Source organism: Scyliorhinus canicula, chromosome 7 (genome assembly GCF_902713615.1).
Source record: "Scyliorhinus canicula chromosome 7, sScyCan1.1, whole genome shotgun sequence".
Lineage (NCBI taxonomy): Eukaryota > Metazoa > Chordata > Chondrichthyes > Carcharhiniformes > Scyliorhinidae > Scyliorhinus > Scyliorhinus canicula.
In genome coordinates, this window is record NC_052152.1 from 117,917,783 (window position 1) to 117,940,372 (window position 22,590).

At 48.1% G+C, this 22,590-nt stretch overlaps 1 protein-coding gene across 4 annotated transcripts in view; it reads right to left on the reverse strand.

The window, feature by feature from the left end:
• Nucleotides 1-22,590, reverse strand: part of dgkh (diacylglycerol kinase, eta) — a 656,851-nt gene that overhangs the window by 188,211 nt on the left and 446,050 nt on the right. For all 4 annotated transcript variants that reach the window (XM_038802770.1, XM_038802769.1, XM_038802768.1 and 1 more), the window contains 3 exons: nt 15,044-15,146; nt 4,360-4,522; nt 2,243-2,351 (listed from right to left, as the gene is read on the reverse strand). In XM_038802770.1, the coding sequence (XP_038658698.1) occupies nt 2,243-2,351; nt 4,360-4,522; nt 15,044-15,146 (375 nt within the window). The remainder of the gene's footprint in view (nt 1-2,242; nt 2,352-4,359; nt 4,523-15,043; nt 15,147-22,590) is intronic.

Below are 22,590 nucleotides of genomic sequence, written 5' to 3' on the forward strand. Positions count from 1 at the left end.
TCTTGTGATCATGGACCGAGCAGTTGCCAGGCTTTGATGCATCCGGATAGGCTGTTCTCTATCGCACATCTGTAGACGTTTGTGAGAGTCGATGCAGACATGCAACATTTCTTTTGCTTCCGTAGGAAGTAGAGACACTGTTGGGCTTTCTTGACTGTTGCATCAACGTGAGTGGGCCAGGACAGACTGTTGGTGATGGTGACCACCAGGAATCGGCCATCTCCACTTCAGAGCCATTGATGCAGATGGGAGTGTGTGTCGTGCTACGCTTCCTGAAGTCGATGATCAGTTCCTTAGTCTTTCCAAGATTTAGAGAAGTTTGTTTTCGGTACACCATTCAACCAAGTGATCTATCTCCCTTCTGTAGTCTGATTCATCATTGTTTGGGATATGGCCCACCACAGTCGTATCATCCACAAACTTATAGATTGAGTTGTAGTTAAATCTTGCCACACAGTCATGTGTGTAGAGGGAGTACAGTAGAGGACTGAGCACGCATCCTTGTGGGGCTCCAGTGTTGAGGACTATTGTCAAGGAGGTGTTGTTGCCTATGTTGACAAATTGCGGTCTGTTGGTGAGGAAGTCAAGGGTCCAGCTGCACAGGGAGGGATCAAGTTCAAGATTCTGAAGTTTGGTTTATTAGTCTTGTCGGGATAATGTGTTGAAGGCGGAGCTGTAGTTGATGAACAGCAGTCTTACATAGGTGTCCTTGTTGTCAAGATGTTCGAGTGTTGATTGTAGAGCCAGTGAGATAGCATCTTCTGTAGACCGGTTACCGTGATAGGCAAACTGCAGTGGATCGAGACCGTCTGGGAGGCTGGCAGTGATCCGTCTCATGATTAGCCGCTCAAAGCATTTCATGATAACAGATGTCGGGGCCACCGGTCGGTAGTCGTTGAGGCAGGCTAGGGATAGGGTAGGGATCGGGTAGGAATGCTCCAGAGTTGAATGATAAGAGAGTAAACCCTGACAAAAAATCTGCTGTGCAACCGAAGACTGATGTCGAAATGTGTCACCATTTTGGCAGATCCTGCAATTCAAGCCAATGCCAAATGTAGAGTTTAGCATTTCTTTGGACTCAAACTGGGCAGCCCAGGGCCTTCATAAATTTTGCCCATGCTTGTGCTCTGGAGAGGACACTGCAGTTTTGCTTCAGAATATTAAGACAACATGGGGGTCAGCGTTCAGAGTATACTTCGCTCTAAGGAAATCACTACTCACAATGATAGAGTCCCCACAAATGGTTCAGAATATGTTCTCTTCATCCACCTCTCAATTCAAACAGGACCAGTTAACCTCATGAGTATCACTGCTCCAATATGGTGTTCCACTACAGATGTGAAAGACCAGTTCGATGAGGTGTGACACTGTTAGAAGTAGAACAGTACAGCACAGAACAGGCCCTTCGGCCCTCAATGTTGTGCCGAACAATGATCACCCTACTCAAACCCACGTATCCACCCTATACTCGTAACCCAACAACCCCCCCCCCTTAACCTTACTTTTTTTTAAGGACACTACGGGCAATTTAGCATGGCCAATCCACCTAACCCGCACATCTTTGAACTGTGGGAGGAAACCGGAGCACCCGGAGGAAACCCACGCACACACGGGGAGGACGTGCAGACTCCGCACAGACAGTGACCCAGCCGGGAATCGAACCTGGGACCCTGGAGCTGTGAAGCATTTATGCTAACCACCATGCTACCGTGTTGCCCCACGTAGTAGCAGGATTCCTAGCATCTTTACCTACTGGGGGAGTTCAAAGTAAGAGTGGGTACCGTCCAGGAGGCGTGGTCCTCCTGCCTTGGCCATTATAGCCTGGGAAAGATAAATGAAAACACACAGAGATGACTTGAGCTTTGCTGCTACCATGAGCTTTGTGCTACTAACACCTTCCTACAAATAGGATTGTGCCACAAAGTGTCTTGGTCACATCCAAGATCAGACCAGCTGTATCTGATCACCACAAGATGCCACACTCTGAGCAGCATTCTCAACACAATGTTCACGGGATACAGGTTGTTACCTGGTGCCCACCAATGTTAGGATGGAAACCTGGTAATCTTTTCATTCAAAACACGAGGCATTTAAAAAAATATCTGCCAGCCAGGATTCAACCACGTGAAACGACCAATTCAGAAGATCCCCAGAAAAATATACAAACTAAATTTGTCAAACAGTATTTCGGCCAGGTTTTCTGGAGCAGTTTGTGTACTCGGTTTGCCTGACAGTTACTCACCTGCTTGTGTAGGTTTAATTTATCAATCTCAGATAAAACCCATCCAACACTTCCGTCCCCTCCACAAACCAGAATGCGGAAATTGTCAAATTTTTGAAACAACCGTAAACTGAAAAAAAGAAAAGCAACCGATCAGAAAAGGCTGAAACTGAAAATGATGGAAAGACTCAGCACGTCTGGCAGCATCAGTGGAGAGAGAAACAGAGTTAACAGGGGCAATTTTTCCATTCTGAGACTAAGTGCAGTGATGGGTGGCTCTGGCGGCATTGTGCCAACGACCAGATGGCAGGATCCCACACCAGACACAGAGCTTCAAACCTCAAGGATAAGCTTCAGCTGTACACCCTGGCACTCACTTTGAAGTCTCTGATCAACTGAGAGCCACCTTGCTCACATCATTCTTTCGCAATGGGGTTTTCCATTGCTGGTGACGCAAGATTGAAAGGCCTGACGGGATGTCATTGGACAGCTTTTTTAATGAGCATTCATGAGATGTAAATAAATGCAAAAGATATTCATGCCACCTGGCAGCAAGATGACTGACCCGCCACTGGGAGAACTGCAACAGGATTTTACACCAGCGAGTTTCTGACTTTTTGGTTCCCTCCAGAGTCTCCGCGCTCATCTGCCACCAAACCCGCCATGGGCGGGATGGGAGATTTCCAACCAACATTTCAGATCAATGACGAGCGGTCATCTGAAATTATCAGAAACAGTAACACTCTATCTGTTTACACAGATGCTGCCAGACCTTGCTGAGTATTTGCTGCATTTTGTTTTAATTTTGGTTTCCAGCGACACCGTATTTTGTTTGAAAAGACCAACTATACTAAAGCATTGCGAAGATTATAAGAACATAAGAACTAGGAATAGGAGTAGGCCATCTGGCCCCTCGAGCCTGCTCCGCCATTCAATGAGATCATGGCTGATCTTTTTGGGACTCAGCTCCACTTTACGGCCCGAACACCATAACCCTTAATCCCTTTATTCTTCAAAAAACTATCTATCTCTATCTTAAAAACATTAAATGAAGGAGCCTCAACTGCTTCACTGGGTAAGGAATTCCATAGATTCACAGCCCTTTGGATGAAGAAGCTCCTCCTAAACTCAGTCCTAAATCTACTTCCCCTTATTTTGAGGCTATGTCCCCTAGTTCTGCTGTCACCCGCCAGTGGAAACAACCTGCCCGCACCTATCCTATCTATTCCCTTCATAATTTTAAATGTTTCTATAAGATCCCCCCTCATCCTTCTAAATTCCAACGAGTACAGTCCCAGTCTACTCAACCTCTCCTCATAATCCAACCCCTTCAGCTCTGGGATTAGCCTAGTGAATCTCCTCTGCACACCCTCCAGCACCAGTACGTCCTTTCTCAAGTAAGGAGACCAAAACTGAACACAATATTCCAGGTGTGGCCTCACTAACACCTTATACAATTGCAACATAACCTCCCTAGTCTTAAACTCCATCCCTCTAGTAAAGAAGGACAAAATTCCATTTGCCTTCTTAATCACCTGTAAACCAACTTTTTGCGACTCATGCACTAGCACTAGATTCAATTAGACCTGCTCAAGATGAAGCAAAAGCTTTCAAGATTAATGCTGTTCTGAGCATTAAGGGACTTTAGGAAGCACCTGGGACTTGCCCAGCGTGAAAAAGCTTATTCTGAAACACATCACGGAAGCGATCGCTATGCACAGTCATAGGGTGGTTCCAGTGATTAGAGCAGCCCAACCTGTGCAGAGAAAATCCGACACAGCATGCTACTGAAACCCTTAGTTCAAAATAAGAATCAAAGTTATTTTAGAAAAAAAATCTATATTCAACCACATGTTGCCAATTTCACAAGTCAGTGATCTTGAAAGATGTCGGCCTTCACATGCAAAGAGGCATTCAATCCTTTTTCAGAACTCTTTCTGACACAGTCAACAAAACTGCGGTTCTGCTAAAATTCTGCCCAGAGTCTTGACTGGATAAGGAAAAATGTATCCTGTTTTTAAGTAGCTTTATAATAAACTAAATATCCCATGGGAAATCCTGAAATGTCAGACAGAGAAACTTTTGGAGAACAGATTTTCCATTAGTTCATCTAAAAATATTTTTCAAATCATCCTTACCCAAGGTGAGGTCCTCCGTTCATGAGATCGAAGACTTGAGCTGGGTTTAATAGCTGCTTGAACCTTCGGAGGAATTTGACTCCCTGATTGTCTCCACTCTTCGAGTTGACAAAAACTAAAAGTGGGCTGGCGCAAGATGGTGGGCAGCTGGCTTTCCAGAAACCTGTACAGAAAACAGTCAGCAGCACATCAAGCTCAATCTGTCCTAAACATCCAACAGATGGGCACAATACCGTGAAATAGGAAGATTAGCACCAATTCTGTACATTTAGATAGGCTCTTTTACTACAAGAGAGCAGAGTCTGCTGCCTGAAACACACTCCACGCCAAATCCCAATAGTAAAGGGAAGGACTCCCTCAGAGCGGGCCTTCCACAGCAGACCCCTGCCATCACCGGGTGACAGGGTAGAACGCCGCGGTTTGTCCAGATGGTTGAAGAGGTGAAGGAAGACTGTACAGCAGCAGCCCGTACAGAAAAAACCCTCCATGTGGAACGGAAAAGAATGGGGGGGATATCCCGTGAGGTGGCTCAAATTGTGGGGCCAAGGTTCCGAGGGAAGTTACGAGACATGAAGCCAATGTGAATTTCATCCAAACATCAATCAGAAAGGATGCAGAGGGCGTTTACCAGGATGTGGCCTGGTCTGGAGAGTGTTAGCTATGTGAAGCGGCTGAATAGATTCGGACTGTTTTCATTAGAAAAACGGAGGTTGAGGGGTGACCTGTTAGAGGTCTACAAGATTATGAGAGGTATGGATAGAGTGGATGGGCAGGCACTCTTTCCCAGGGTGGAGGGGGTCAGTCATCATGGGGGCATAGGTTTAAGATGCATTGGGCAAAGGTTAGAGGAAATGTGCAAGGCAGGTCTTTTACGCAGAGGGTGGTGAGTGCCTGGAACTCGTAGCCAGGGGAGGTTGTGGAAGGAGACACATTAACGGCATTTGACAAATACATCAATCGGATGGGTATAGAGGGATACGGCACAAGGAAGTGCTGAGAGTTTTGGCAAAGGTTTGTATCGTGACCGGTACAGACTTGGAGGGCCGAAGGGCCTGTTCCTGTGCTGCATTGTTCTTTGTTCACTTTGCACATGTGCCCACTGCACGCATGAGCTGCCTCAATACCTCAAGTACAGTCAGAGCCTACCTGACTATGAGTAAACTAATCGAACAAAAGTCAACTAGTTTACACGTGTTCTCCATCCTTATTCAAACAATACTCACCACCTGTGCATCTTTAGCAACATTACCAATCAGCCTTTAAAATTGGCAGTCATGTCCCCTGCATTACTATCGTAACTATGCTTCAGAGGGATTGTGAAGCATTTAGTATTGGCCTGTGGTGTGAAAGGCACTATATAAATGCAAGTCCTTTAAATAATATTTAAACATAGCTGCTACATATAATGGTGGCTGAGGGGAGTGCAAATGGTGAGGATTAAGCAGAAATGGGAAGAGTTGGAGGGAAGAGAGATAGGTTGGGGAGTGTGGAGTGAGGCGCTGCGCAGGGTGAACTCGATCTCCTCGTGTGCGAGTGTGAATTTGGTACAGTTTAAGGTGGTGCATAGGGTACACACAATTCAGCGGAGGGTTTCGAGGCACGTTGGGGACTGATCGTGACCATGTTCGAGGAATTGTTCGTCACCGGGAGGGGGCGGTTGGAAAAGGGGAAAAGGCTTGTACAGACTGTAAAATTGTGAGTTGGGGAGAGTTCCTCAGATTATTTATGTTTTTGTATTTTTTAATATGTTTGGAATAAAATACATTAAAAACATTGCTGCTAGATTTTATCTGGTTTGTGGTACTGGACAGAGACTGAGTAACGATGTGGAATCCCCTATGAACAGAGACAATGTTCAGTAGCGAGCCATCATTCAATGACTATCGTAACTCAAAGCTGTCCAAGTGAAGGCTGAGGAATGCCTTTTCAAGTGTGTTAATCCAGGCCACTGTACTTATAAAGAGTAGAAGCATGTCCCAGCAGGTAGTCCGCAAATCGTCAAATAGACATCGTCATCATTCACTTAATTTGCATAGCTTCACTGTGTGCCAATTCTCATTGTTTAATTCAAACTGAAAAGGGCAAATGAAACTATTCAGGTTATCTAGACATATCTGACCAGGATCTGGGACACAGCCACACTGTGTAATTGTTTACATCTGGAAGTACACTTCAGCCTCTTGACTTTGAAAGAATGTTTGACTGCAATGGGACTTGAGTGTTAAAAATAGAAACTGCACACAATGAGGTCATTAAAAAGAGGAAACCTCCGACTGCATTATCACGATAGAATACTGGCTTTATTCTACAAATAAAGCGAAGGATACCTAAATAAATGTATTGCCTGACGGAGGATAGAACATGGGGGGTTGCAGGGATTAGGGCACAAAAAAAAACTAGGTAAATACTGCACAATCCTCATGTCATAAAACCAACAGCAGTATAACAGGAGGCAAACGCTTCTGTGCTCACATACCATGCACCCTTGTGAGGATAAAAGGCAATAACACAAAATCAGTGGTGTATTCACAAGGGTGTGTAATGATCTCTGTATGTGTATGTACATAAGGGGTTTATGTGTAATCAGTGGCACCAGATGATTACTAGAGGGCCAGACCAACAGATGTATAAAAGAAACAACATTGGGTCTCTATCTCTCTCTTTTGGATGTACTGTGACCAGGACAGGTGTATCAGATTAGCTCAGATGGTTAGTGTAGTTACGCATAGTTACTGTAGTTAGATCTTGTTAACCTTATCACTAGTATCAATGTTAAAGAACTCACGCTATTATTGTTATAGTAACTCAATAAACCTTTTGTTACTATTGGATGAGTTTTGAGTCTTCTTCATCGAGATTCAGAAGACCTCATCAGTTTACAAGGTTTGAGTAACACATATTACACTCCGTAGTATATCAAAACACACAGAGAAGTGGAATAAAAGATAATACAGGAGCGTAATAAAAGAGGGAGCAAAGTTCAGGATTAGTGCTGAACTGCAGGATAATCCGTGGAGCTTGGAAGCCCAAAGCCATGATAATATCGTCAAGCAACATCCAGGATTCATCCAGAATTCATCCAGAATTGCACCAAATTCCCTGCATGTGCGCTATTTTGTCCCACAAAGCAGCAACAATGAGAACCTACGCCCTGACGATGGCGAGGACCCATTGTGTTCGGCCGCCTGCAACCCTTATCGATGAACATCGAGGAAAAGAAAATGCAACCCCAGGCTTCGAAGCTGGAATACAATGCGCTCCACGGTACTCAGAATACCCAACTTTCAAATCAAGATCGTGAAAGCATGGCAGCCAGTTCTCAAATTCAGTTGTGAATTCATCCTCAGTCCTTCTTGGCAGACCAGGCGCCTGGCTATTCCGGCTCTAGCGCCATCTCCCTGAATCAACGAGGATGTTCGACATTCTATGCATCAGGATTTCCAAGGACTGCCGGTGAGCCCCCATCAAGGAGACTGCCCTATCGACTGACCAGATTCTCTTGTCCGTTTTATCCACTCTCTTTAGGATATGTCACAGTTCATCGTTGTGAGCACCAATAATTTATGCCAGGGAGCCGAGACCGTCGTTCACAACTTCACTCACTCATAATGGTTGCCATTTTCTTGCCTCCAACGACATTGTCGAAACATAGGCCCACCCAACAGCGAAACATGCAGTGAGCTGGGCTCCACCCCGGCCCCCTCCGCCAAGGATCTTCTTGACTAAACACAGCTCCACAACACCAAAATCCAGCCAGGATTTTTCAGGAACACAGCACAGGTCACAGACACCAGGATCAAGTAATCATCTCCACACACCGGCCTCACGGTTCAATCCCGGCCCTGGGTCACTGTCTGGATGGAGTTTGCAAATTCTGCCCGTTTCTGCGTGGGTCTCACCCCACAACCCAAAGATGCACAGAGTATGTGGATTGACCACAATAAATTGCCCCTTAATTGGGAAAAAAAGAATTGGGTACTGTAAAAAAACAGTAATAAAAATATCTCAATGAAAAAAGGATTAAAAGCTGAGCAGCGCCAGAGCTTAAGAAAACGCAGCTGCTCCCGCGCTTACATCACGTGACCCCCGCTACTCCACTTCTGACCTGTCGCACAACTTGCTTTTTGATTGCTCCAGCATTGATCGCCCAGCCTTCCTCTGCCAAATCTTTAAGCTCTCGAATTCTCTTCCGAAACCTCTCCATCTATCTTCCTCCTTTAAAATGCTCCTTAAAGTACAATTCTTCGAGACTTCCGGTGGCGGCAATGCGGAGCTAAGCCGCACGTTCGGCAGCTCCCGCTATCGTAGGATTTTTGGGCTCTTTTCAGGGCCCCAAACGGCGCTGGTTCAACGATTCCCGGTGTGTGAAGGTGTCTGGAGTAATATCCCCCGGGATTTATGGTGCGGACCAGGAGTGGGGCAAGGAAAAAAACGGCAGCAGCTCCCCTGGAAACGCGGGGGATGGTGGACAAAATGGCGGCCGGTGGAGCCCGCGAGGAGTGGAGGCAGTGGGCGCAGGAGCAGCAGGCGGCCCTTCTGCGCTACTTTACGGAGCTGAAAGTGGAGTTGCTGGACTCTTTGAAAGTTACTACAAGTAAGCTGCTGGAGACCCAGACAACCCAGGGTGCAGCGATCCGTGAGTTGCAGCAGCAGGCCTCTGAGCGCGAGGATGAGGTCTCGGCCATCGTGGGGAAGGTGGAGATGCACGAGGCGCTCCACAAAAAGTGGCAAGATCGTTTCGAGGAGATGGAGTTTCGGTCGAGGAGGAAGAACTTGCGGATCCTGAGCCTCGCGGAGGGGCTGGAGGGGTTGGGCCTGCCGGCTTATGTGGCCGTGATGCTGAACTCGCTGGTGGGGGCAGGATCTTTCCATCTGCCCCTAGAGCTGGAGGGGGCACACAGAGTACTGGCCAGGAGGCCTAAGGCGAATGAACCCCCGCGGGCGGTGCTGGTGCGGTTCCATCGGTGACCGGGAGTGTGTGCTGCGATGGGCCAAGAAGGTGAGGAGAATTCGGTAGTGCGTATCTACCAGGACTGGAGTGCGGATGTGGCTAAGCGGAGGGCCGGGTTCAACCGGACGAAGGCGGTGCTCCACAGCAGGCAGGTGAAGTTCGGCATGCTGCCGCCTGCGCGCTTGTGGGTCACCTACAAGGACCGGCACCACTATTTTGAGTCTCAGGAGGAGGCGTGGGCCTTTGTGCAGGCTGAAAAGTTGGACTCGAACTAGCGATTGGGGACTGTGGGGGTATTTTGTATCACTGTTTATGCTGTTGCTGGCTATTCTGGTTTTGTTTCTGCTTTCGGATGGTGTTGGTTATGGTTTTGTGTTTTAAGGGGGGTGTTGGGGGTCTGTCTTTTTGTAACGGGTTGGTGGATGGGTTGGGACTGCTATTTGGGAGCTGTGTTGAGGGGGTGGGGTGGGGCAGTGTGAAAGCGCGGGCTTTCCTCTGGTTTCCCGCGCCGCGGGGCGAGGGGGGTGGAGCTGGAGGCAAGCGGCGTGGATATCAGTTCCGTTTTCCCGCGCTGGAGCGGTGCCAAGGAGCTGCTGAAGGGTGGGGGTGACCCCATATCGGGAGGGGTCGGAGAAGTCAGCTGGCTCACGGGAGTACTATGGAGGGAGTGTCGCGGCTAGGAGGGGTCCTAGCCGGGGGGGGGGGGGGGGGGGGGGGGGGGGAATACCGGGTTGCTGCTGGAATAGCCAGGGAGGAGCTGGTGCGGGTCAGGGTGAGGTTCTATCGCCTTGGGAAACGGGCTGAGTGGGGGGTGCTGGCCAGGGGCGAGCTGTCGATGGGCTATGGCAAGTCGGCGGGGGAGGGGGGCGGGGTGCCCCCTGATCCGGCTGATCACGTGGAACGTGAGGGGGTTGAATGGGCCGGTTAAGCGGGCCCGGGTGTTTTCGCATCTGAAGGGGCTGAAGGTTGACGTGGCCATGCTTCAGGAGACTCACCTGAAGGTGGCGGACCAGGTTCGTCTGAGGAAGGGGTGGGTGGGGCAAGTTTTCCATTCAGGGCTCGACGCGAAGAACCGGGGGGTGGCGATCCTGGTGGGGAAGAGGGTGGCGGTTGAGGCGTCTGAGGTGGTGGCTGATAGTGGCGGCAGATATGTGATGGTGAGCGGTAAGCTGCAGGGGGAGAGGGTGGTGCTGGTAAATGTGTACGCCCCAAATTGGGATGATGCTGGTTTCATGAGGCGTACGTTGGGCTGCATTCCTGACCTGGAGGCGGGGGGCCTGATCATGGGGGTGGGACTTTAATACGGTGCTGGATCCCCCACTGGATCGTTCTAGTTCTAGGACGGGCAGGAGGCCGGCGGCTGCCAAGGTGTTGAGGGGGTTTATGGACCAGATGGGAGGGGTGGATCCCTGGAGGTTTGGGAGGCCGAGGGCTCGGGAGTACTCTTTTTTCTCCCATGTGCACAGGGTTTATTCCCGTATTGATTTTTTTGTCCCGAGTAGGGGGCTGGTCCCGAGGGTGAAGGAGGCCGAATATTCGGCTATAGCGATTTCGGACCATGCTCCGCATTGGGTGGATCTGGAGATGGGGGAGGTGCGGGACCAGCGCCCGCTTTGGCATTTGTACGTGGGGTTGTTGGCTGATGAGGAGGTGTGTAGGAGGGTCCGGGGATGTATTGAGAGGTACCTCGAGGCCAATGATACTGGGGAGGTCCGGGTGGGGTTGGTGTGGGAGGCTCTGAAGGCAGTGATTAGGGGGGAGCTGATTTCCATCCGAGCCCATAGGGAGAGGAGGGAGAGGGAGAGACTGGTGGGGGAGCTGCTGAGTGTAGATAGGAGGTATGCGGAGCGGAGGAGGGATTGTTGGGGGAGCGGCGTAGCCTGCAGGCTAAGTTTGATTTACTGACCACCAGAAAGGCAAAGACACAGTGGAGGAAGGCGCAGGGAGCGGTCTACGAATATGGGGAGAAGGCGAGCAGGATTCTGGCGCATCAGCTCCGCAAGCGGGACGCGGCTAGGGAGATTGGTGGAGTGAAGGATAGGGGTGGGAATGTGGAGCGGAAGGGGGTAGAGGTTAATGGGGTCTTCAGGGACTTCTACAGGGAACTGTACCGGTCGGAGCCGCCGGTGGTGGTGGGGGGAATGGAAAGCTTTTTGAACAGCCTGCGATTTCCAAGGGGGAGCAGGTGGAGGGACTGGGGGCGCCGATCGAATTGGAGGAGCTGGTTAGAGGGATTGGCCACATGCAGTCGGGGAATGCGCCGGGACCGGATGGGTTCCCGGTTGAATGTTCTAAGAAATATGTGGACCTGTTGGGCCCCCTGTTGGTTCGGACCTTTAACGAGGCACGGTAGGGGGGAGTTTTGCCCCCGACGATGTCACGGGCGCTGATTTCCCTGATCCTGAAGCGAGATAAGGACCCCCTGCAGTGTGGATCATATAGGCTAATTTCACTGTTGAACGTGGACGCCAAGTTGCTGGCAAAGATCTTGGCCACTAGAGTAGAGGACTGTGTGTCGGGGGTGATACATGAAGATCAGACGGATTTTGTGAAGGGGAGGCAGCTGAACACTAACGTGCGATGGCTGCTAAATGTGATAATGATGCCGGCGGCAGAAGAAGAGGCGGAGATTGTGGTGGCATTGGATGCGGAGAAGGCCTTTGATAGGGTTGAGTGGGGGTACTTGTGGGAGGTGTTAGAGAGGTTCGGGTTTGGGGAGGGGTTTATTAAATGGGTGAGGTTGCTGTACGAGGCCCCGATGGCGAGTGTAGCGACAAATGGGAGGAGGTCCGAGTACTTCAGGTTCTACCGTGGGATGAGGCAGGGGTGCCCCCTGTCCCCCTTGCTTTTTGCGTTGGCAATTGAATCTCTGGCCATGGCGCTAAGGGAGTCGGGGAGGTGGAGGGGTCTGGTGCGGGGTGGAGAGGAGCACCGCGTGTCACTTTATGCAGATGACTTGTTGCTGTATGTAGCAGACCCGGTGGGAGGAATGCCGGAGGTGATGGAGATTCTTGCTGAGTTTGGGAGTTTCTCGGGCTACAAGTTGAACCTGGGCAAGAGCGAGCTGTTTGTTGTACACCCGGGTGATCAGGAGGAGGGGATTGGTAGGCTCCCGCTAAAAAGGGCAGTGAGCAGTTTTAGGTACCTGGGGGATCAGGTGGCTAGGAGTTGGGGGACTTTGCATAAGCTTAATTTTACTAGGTTGGTAGAGCAGATGGAGGAGGAGTTCAAAAGGTGGGACATGCTGCCGCTGTCGTTGGCGGGTAGAGTACAGTCCGTTAAAATGACGGTGCTCCCGAGGTTTTTGTTTTTGTTCCAGTGCCTCCCCATCCTTATTCCGAGGACCTTTTTTAGGAGGGTGAACAGCAGCATCACGGGATTTGTTTGGGCGCATTGGACTCCGAGGGTGAGGAGGGTCTTTTTGGAGCAGGGCAGGGATGGAGGGGGGCTGGTGCTGCCCAACCTCTCTGGGTACTATTGGGCGGCTAATGTCTCGATGGTACGCAAGTGGGTAATGGATGGGGAGGGGGGCAGCATGGAAAAGGATGGAGATAGCGTCCTGCGGAGGCACGAGCCTGAAGGCACTGGTAACGGCGCCGTTGCCGCTCCCTCCAATGAGGTACACCACGAGCCCAGTGGCGGCGGCTATGCTCAAGATTTGGGGGCAGTGGAGGCGACACAGGGGGGAAGTGGGGGGCTCGGTGGAGGCCCCGCTGCGGGGGAACCACCGGTTTGTCCCAGGGAACATTGATGGCGGGTTCCTGGGGTGGCACAGGGCGGGCATAAGGAAGTTGGGAGACCTGTTCATTGACGGGAGGTTTGCGAGCCTGGGTGAGCTGGAGGAGAAGTTTGAGCTCCCCTCGGGGAATATGTTCAGGCACCTTCAGGTCAAGACGTTTGCTAGGCGGCAGGTGGAGGGGTTCCCTTTGCTGCCCCCGCGGGGGATAAGGGATAGGGTGCTTTCGGGGGTGTGGGTCGGGGATGGGAGGGTGTCTGACATCTACCAGGTGATGCAGGAGGTGGAGGAGGCGTCGGTAGAGGAGCTGAAGGCTAAGTGGGAAGTGGAGCTGGGGGAGCAGATTAAGGAGGGGACATGTGCGAACGCCCTGGAGAGGGTGAACTCCACCTCTTCATGTGTGAGGCTTAGCCTCATCCAGTTCAAGGTACTGCACAGGGCTCATATGTCCGGGACGAGGATGAGCAGGTTTTTTGGGGGTGAGGACAAGTGCATTAGGTGTTCGGGGAGCCCAGCGAACCATGCCCATATGTTTTGGGCATGCCCGGCACTGGGGGAATTCTGGCAGGGGGTGGCGAGGACGGTGTCGAGGGTGGTAGGGTCCAGGGTCAAGCCAGGCTGGGGACTCGCGATATTTGGGGTTGGGGTGGAGCCGGGAGTGCAGGGGGCAAAAGAGGCCGGTGTTTTGGCCTTTGCGTCCATAGTAGCCCGGCGGAGGATCTTGTTGCAATGAAAAGATGCGAGACCCCCAAGCATGGAGACCTGGATCAATGACATGGCGGGATTCATTAAGCTTGAGAAGATCAAATTCGCCCTGAGGGGGTCGGTACAAGGGTTCTTTAGGCGGTGGCAGCCTTTCCTCAACTTTCTGGCTCAACGATAGGGAACTAGGTCAGCAGCAGCGGCAACCCGGGGGGGGGGGGGGGGGGAGGGGGGGGGGGGGGGGAGGGGGGGGGGGGGAGGGTTCAGGGGGTTATTGTTTATGTTAATTTAATTTATTTTTAATTTATTTTGTTGTTCATCGGGTTTGGGGGGGGTGGGGGGGCTCGTTATATGCGTTGTTACGGGTCCGGGGGGTGTTTATTATTGTTATTATTATTGTTTTGTTGTTATACATTTTTCAAAAATTTCAATAAAAATTATTTATTAAAAAAAAGTCCAATTCTTTGACCAAGCTTTTCGTCAAAAGCAAAATACGCGATGCTGGAAATCAGAAATTAAAAACAAAAATTGCTGGAAATACTCAGCAGGTCCAGCAGCATCTGCGGAGAAAGAAACAGTGAACATTTCAAACGAATGACCTTCCATCAGACAGAGCTTTTGGTCATCTGCCTGAAGATGTGGCTCAGTGTCAGACTTTGTTTGCGAACCCTCCTGTGAAGCACCTTTGGAATGTTTATTACATTAAAGGTGCCATGCTGACCCACGGTGCTATTGTTGAAAAGACTTGGGGAGCGTATTCCACAGCTTGGAGCCCAACCAGCCATTGGTGGAGCAATAATATTCAATGGTGGACAATAGCCCAGAATGGGAAAAGTGAAGAGATTTCAAGGTGGTGATTGGGGGGGGGGGGGGGGGGGGGGGGGGGTTGTAAGGAAGGGTGAGACCATGGGAATAAAGATTAAAGTTTAAAGTCAAGGAATATATTTTATCAATACAATTACTAAAACATCTTTATATTCACCCTGGAATGGGCCAAGTCTAGTTTCATATTATGCCCCTCTGTTCTGGACTTGCACAACCAAAGGAAATAGCTTTTATCTAGCCTATTAAATCCTTCCACCATCTTGACCTCAATTACTGCATTGCTAAACCGAACCCTTGGAGATGCATTTCAAATTCACAGGTTTTGCACAAACTCTCAGCAAAATGCTGCGAGGAATTAACACTCAAGTGAGAAGCAACGTCAAACAACTAGAGCTAGAGAGCATCCCCTATGATGCGAATTGACAGAAGCCCAGTAATGGCAATGGGTCTTTGTCAGTGTCATTACTTACCATCAGAATCAATGCTATTCAGTGCAGTGGGAGGAATGATGGACACTTTACACTGGCCCAGAGGACATTTTCGGGGATACAGTTCCTTGCAGGCAGTGTGTACCTGACAGAGCGAGAGAGAATGTCTATGAGTTACAAGAGTTGATGAGCATGCACGGAGTAATTTTCATCCAGCAGCAGACAGCCTGGAGAATATTTCAGAAATGCATTAATAATGTATCAAGAGTTTTAAAAAGCTTGAACAGGAGATTTTATTGGATTAAAATTGTGATATTTATAAAAAGATTAATGCCACAGAACTATAAATTTACATAGAATCTATAATATTGCAAGGAAACATCCAAACCTGTGGTAAATGTAATGAGGTGCATTTCTTTATTAAGGTGCAGGATGTCAATGCTAGGGAATGGAATTCGTCCACTGTTGGGCACCCAGGGAATATCAAGCACTCCAATGTCAGGTACAGCACAGCCAAATGTTAAAATGAACCTTTCACTGCACCCCAACATGGTTCCTCAGACAAACCCCAGAGGAACATACCACTACTGCATCAATAAGACATTTGTCCCATACCAGCTTGTCTGAGTGAATTGCAGTCTCATTTAGTGCAGCTTTTAGCGAAAGGCTTTGGGTTGCCAATTTTCCAGGATTCTCTAGGAATTAAAGGTCAACCTGCAGGATGTGGCCGTGAGAAACACAAAGGAGCAAAATGTGGAGTGGTAAATCATCTGAATTATCTTCTTTTAAAACGTATTATTTATTGTGATATTAAAAAGGTTGTTTGACTGATATTCGAGCATCATCCAATCAGGTAATTAAGAGACTGGTGAAGGAAGGCAGTCCAGTCTAGTGACTGGACTGGTCAGACAGCCAATAATGGGAGCTACCTGACATCAGTCCCCCCCCCCCCCCCCCCCCCCCCCCCCCCCCCCACACACACACCCCCCCCCCAACCCAAAGATCCTGCTGTAATTCTAATGTTACAGCCTGTTCTTCTGGGACTTTGCATGGGAGGAAACAGTTTCTTCTTACCTATTCCACAAATCACCTTCAACAGCTTAATAGCATCATATGTTAATCTGCTATATTCATGGGAGATGTCACATTTAAAAAAGAAATTAATTCAGGCGATGTGGCCATTGCTAGTTAAGCCAGCATTTATTGCCCATCCCTAGTCGCCCTTCAGAAAGTGGTAGTGAGCTGCCTTCTTGAACTGCTGCAGTCCTTGTGGTGTACGTATACACACCGTGCTGTTAGGGAGGGAGTACCAGGATTTTGCCCCAGTGACAGTGAAGGAACGGGGCTAGATTTCCAGGTCAGAGTGGTGAGTGGCCTGGAGGAGAACCTCCATGTGGTGGTTTTCCCAGGTATTTGCTGTTCTTGTCCTTTTAGACGGTAGCGCATGTGGGTTTGGAAGGTGTTTTCTAAGGATCCTGGCGGTGTTAATGCAGTACATCTTGTAGATAGTACAGGTGGAGGGTTTGAATGTTTGTGGAAGGGTGAACAATCAAGTGGGCTGCTTTTTTCTGGATGGTGATGAGCTTCTTGAGTGTTGTTGGAGCTGCACTCATCCACACAAGTGGAGAGTATTCCATTGAGAGAATGAGAAAAGAACTAGCTAAGGTAGACTGGGATCAAAGACTTTATGGTGGAACAGTTGAGGAACAGTGGAGAACCTTCCAAGCAATTTTTCACAGTGCTCAGCAAAGGTTTATACCAACAAATAGGAAGGACGGTAGAAAGAGGGAAAATCGACCGTGGATATCTAAGGAAATAAGGGAGAGTATCAAATTGAAGGAAAAAGCATACAAAGTGGCAAAGATTCGTGGGAGACTAGAGGACTGGGAAATCTTTAGGGGGCAACAGAAAGCTACTAAAAAAGCTATAATGAAGAGTAAGATAGATTATGAAAGTAAACTTGCTCAGAATATAAAAACAGATAGTAAAAGTTTCTACAAATATATAAAACAAAAAAGACTGGCTAAGGTAAATATTGGTCCTTTAGAGGCTGAGAAGGGAATTTTAATAATGGGAGATGAGGAAATGGCTGAGGTTTTTTGGGTCCGTCTTCACAGTGGAAGACATAAATAACATGCCAGCGACTGATAGAAATGAGGCAATGACAGGTGAGGACCTTGAGAGGATTGTTATCACTAAGGAGGTAGTGATGGGCAAGCTAATGGGGCTAAAGGTAGACAAGTCTCCTGGCCCTGATGGAATGCATCCCAGAGTGCTAAAAGGGATGGCTAGGGAAATTGCAAATGCACTAGTGATAATTTACCAAAATTCACTAGATTGTGGGGTGGTCCTGGCAGATTGGAAATTAGCAAACGTGACATCACTGTTTAAAAAAGGAGGTAGGCAGAAAATGGGTCATTATAGGCCAGTGAGCTTAACTTCGGTAATAGGGAAGATGCTGGAATCTATCATCAAGGAAGAAATAGCGAGGCATCTGGATAGAAATTGTCCCATTGGGCAGACGCAGCATGGGTTCATAAAGGGCAGGTCGTGCCGAACTAATTTAGTAAAATTTTGTGAGGACATTACCAGTGCAGTAGATAACGGGGAGCCAATGGATGTGGTATATCTGGTTTTCCAGAAAGCCCTTGACAAGGTGCCACACAAACGGTTGCTGCATAAGATAAAGGTGCATGGCATTAAGGATAAAGTAGTAGCATGGATAAAGGATTGGTTAGTTAATAGAAAGCAAAGAGTGGGGATTAATGGGCGTTTCTCAGATTGGCAATCAGTAGCTGGTGGTGTCCCTCAGGGATCCGTGTTGGGCCCACAATTGTTCACAATTTACATAGATGATTTGGAGTTGGGGACCAAGGGCAATGTGTCCATGTTTGCAGATGACACTAAGATGAGTGGTAAAGCAAAAAGTGCAGAGGATACTGGATTTCTGCAGAGGGATTTGGATAGGTGAAGTGAATGGGCTAGGGTGTGGCAGATGGAATACAATGTTGACAAATGTGAGGTTATCCATTTTGGTAGGAATAACAGCAAATGGGATTATTATTTAAATGATAAAATATTAAAGCATGCTGCTGTGCAGAGAGACCTGTGTGGGCTAGTGCATGAGTCGCAAAAAGTTGCTTTACAGGTGCAATAGGTGATTAAGAAGGCAAATGGAATTTTGTCCTTCATTGCTAGAGGGATGGAGTTTAAGACTAGGGAGGTTATGTTGCCATTGTATAAGGTGTTAGTGAGGCCACACCTGGAGTATTGTGTTCAGTTTTGCTCTCCTTACTTGAGATAAGACGTACTGGCACTGGAGGGTGTGCAGAGGAGATTCACTAGGTTAATCCCACATCTGAAGGGGTTGGATTACGAGAGGTTGAGTAGACTGGGACTGTACTCATTGAAATTTAGAAGGATGAGGGGGGATCTTATAGAAACATATAAAATTATGAAGGGAATAGATAGGATAGATGCGGGCAGGTTGTTTCCACTGGCGGGTGAAAGCAGAACTAGGGAGCATAGCCTCAAAATAAGGGGAAGTAGATTTAGGACGGAGTTTAGGAGGAACTTCTTCACCCAAAGGGTTGTGAATCTATGGAATTCCTTGCCCAGTGAAGCAGTAGAGGCTCCTTCATTAAATGTTTTTAAGATAGATAGTGTTTTGAAGAATAAAGGGATTAAGGGTTATCGTGTTCGGGCCGGAAAGTGGAGCTGAGTCCACAAAAGATCAGCCATGATCTCACTGAATGGCGGAGCAGGCTCGAAGGGCCAGATGGCCTACTCCTGCTCCTAGTTCTTATGTTCTTATTACACTCCTGACTCGTGCCTTGTAGATGGTGGACAGGCTTTGGGGGGTCAGGAGGTGAGTTACTTGCCATGTGATTCCTAGCCTTTAAATGGCCCGGGTAGCCCTTAATGTGGCCAGTCCAGTTCAGTTTCTGATCAATGGTAACCTCCAGGGTGTTGACTGTGAGGGATTTAGCAATGGTCATGCTATTGAATGACAAGGGGCGCTGGTTAGATACCCTCTTGTAGGATATGGTCATTGCCTGGCACGAATGTAGCTTGTCACTTGTCAGCCCAAGCCTGCATATCATTCAGGTCTTGCTGTATTTGAACGTGGACTGCCTCCGTGTCTGAGGAAGTATGAATGGTGCTGAACATTGTGCAATCATCAGCGAACATCCCCACTTGTGCAATCATCAGCGAACATCCCCACTTGTGACCTTATGATGGAAGGGAGGCCATAGTTGAAGCAGTTGAAGATGGTTGGCCCTGATGAACTCCTGCAGTGATGTCTTGGAGCTGAGATGATTGACCTCCAACCACCACAATCATCTTCCTTTGTGCCAGAGGGGATTCCAACCAGAGGGGAGTTTTCCCCCTAATTCCCATCCAGTTTAGCTAGGGCGGCATGGTAGCAGTGGTTAGCACTTCACAGCTCCAGGGTCCTAGGTTCGATTCTGGCTTGGGTCACTGTCTGTGCGGAGTCTGCATGTTCTTCCCGTGTCTGCGTGGGTTTCCTCTCGGTGCTCCGGTTTCCTCCCACAAGTCCCCAAAGACGTGCTGTTAGGTGAATTGGAAATTCTGAATTCTCTCTCTGTGTTCCCAAACAGGCGCCGGAGTGTGGCAATTAGAGAATTTTCACAGTAACATCATTACAGTGTTAATGTAAGGCTACTTGTGACGATAAAGATTATTATATCATTATCATATGCTCTACTCAGTCAAATGCTGCCTTGATGTCAAGGGCAGTCACTCTCACCTCACCTCTGGCATTCAGCACTTTTGACTATGTTTGAACCACGACTGTAATGAGGTCAGGAGCTGATGTCCCTGATGGAACCCAAACTGAGCGTCCAGGAGCAGGTTATTGCTGAGTAAGTGCCACTTGATAGCATTGTTGATGACTCCTTCCATCACTTTGCTGATGATGGAGTCGACTGATAGGGCCGTAATTGGCTGGGTTGGATTTGTCGTGCTTCTTGTGTACAGGACACACCTGGGCAATTTTCCAAGTTGTCAGATAGATGCCAGTGCTGAAGCTGTACTGGAACAGCTTGGTTAGGGGTGCAGCAAGTTCTGGAGCACAGGTGTTCAGTACTATTTCAGTATTGAGCCCTGAGGAACCCCACTGGAAACAGCCTTTCAATCACAAAAATACCCGTCGAGAATTAGTCTTTGCTTCCTTCCTTCCTAATTTTGAATCTGACTTGGCACTTTGCTTTGTATCCCATGAGCACGTTCCCTTGACATTCAGTGGCATTACCATCACTAAATTCCCCACCGTGGAAATTCTCGGGATCACCACTGACCAAAAATTTAACTGGATCAGCCATCAGGCTGGGTAATCTAAGGTGATTCACCTGCTGACTCCCCAAATCCATCTTCTACAAGGCGCAAATCAGGATTATGATGGAATACTTCAACTTGCCTGGATGAGTGCAGCTCCAACACTCAAGAAGCTCGACACCATCCAGGTCAAATCAGCCCGCTTGACACCACCAACAAAATATTTACTCCCTGCGCAATGACAGCAGTGTGTACCATCTACTAGATACACTGCAGAAACTCACCAAGACTTCGCCAAGACTCCTTTGAAAGACACCTTCCAAACCCGCAACCTCTAAAACCTGGAAGGATAAGGGCAGCATATATATGGGAACATCACCATCTGAAAGTTCCCCTCCAAGCCACACAACATCCTGACTTGGAATTATATTGTTATTCCTTTACTGTTGTTGGGTCAAAATTCTGGAACTCGCTTCCTCACAGCACTGTGGGTGAGGACTCTGGTGATTCAAGAAGATAGCTCACCACCACCTGTTCCCCCTAAGCCTTCCATTTTCCCCAGAAGTCCACCTGGGCACTTTACCCTCTCCACGAGCTCACTGGCCAACTGATTTCCCATTTCTGCCCTGCCACCAATGTCCAAATCACCTTGCTGTCAGACAGTGAGGAGACCAGAACACAGCATTCCAGATATAGCTGTACCAGGGCCATGTACAGATTCATTTCTATTTCCTGGGATTTGTGCTCCATCCCACATCATGACATAGTTAGCTTCCTTATACTGCTTCCTCACGAAGCATAGTTAGTTATTTCCAGTCGTCAAGCCCCCATTTACTGAAAAGGTGACCATTAAAAATAAGTCACAGAAAGACTGAACAAATTGTGGTTCTTTTTTCCCTGACTGTGGACTTTAAATTAAGAAAGAATTCAGCAGAGTAGATGTATTGAGATGTTTCTACTTCAGGAGAAACCAATACTCGGGGGCCATCAATATAAAATAGTCATTAATAAATTCAATAGGGAACTCAGGACAAACTTCTTTACTCGGAGAATGGTGAGAATGTGAAACTCACTACCAGATGGGTTCACTGAGGCAAATAATTTTGAAGGAGAAGCTAGAGACGTGATTAGGGTATGCTGATACGATAAGATAGAGGGGACTGGGAGGACATAAGAACATAAGAACTAGGAACAGGAGTAGGCCATCTGGCCCCTCGAGCCTGCTCCACCATTCAATGAGATCATGGCTGACTCAGCTCCACTTTCCGGCCCGAACACCAAAAAACTATCTATATTTACTTTAAAAACATTTAATGAAGGAGCCTCAACTGCTTCACTGGGCAAGGAATTCCATAGATTCACATATGTTTCTATAAGATCCCCCCCATCCTTCTAAATTTCAACGAGTACAGTCCCAGTCTACTCAACCTCTCGTAATCCAACCCCTCCAGGTGTGGCCTCACTAACACCTTATACAATAGCATAACCTCCCTAGTCTTAAATTCCATCCCTCTAGCAATGAAGGACAAAATTCCATTTGCCTTCTTAATCACCTGTTGCACCTGTAAACCAATTTTCTGTGACGAATGCACTAGCACACCCAGGTCTCTCTGCACATCAGCATGCTTTAATATTTTATCATTTAAATAATAATCCCGTTTGCTGTTATTCCTACCAAAATGGATAACCTCACATTTGTCAACATTGTATTCCATCTGCCACACCTTAGCCCATTCACTTCACCTATCCAAATCCCTCTGCAGACTTCCAGTATCCTCTGCACTTTTCGCTTTACCACTCACCTTAGTGTCATCTGCAAACATGGACACATTGCCCTTGGTCCCCAACTCCAAATCATCTATGTAAATTGTGAACAATTGTGGCCCCAACACGGATCCCTGAGGGACACCACTAGCTACTGATTGCCAACCAGAGAAACACCCATTAATCCCCACTCTTTGCTTTCTATTAATTAACCAATCCTCTATCTATGCTACTACTTTCCCCTTAATGCCATGCATCTTTATCTTATGCAGCAACCTTTTGTGTGGCACCTTGTCAAAGGCTATCTGGAAAACCAGATATACCACATCCATTGGCTCCCCGTTATCTACTGCACTGGTAATGTCCTCAAAAAATTCTACTAAATTAGTTCGGCACGACCTGTCCTTTATGAACCCATGCTGCGTCTGCCCAATGGGACAATTTCTATCCAGATGCCTCGCTATTTCTTCCTTGATGATAGATTCCAGCATCTTCCCTACGACTGAAGTTAAGCTCACTGGCCTATA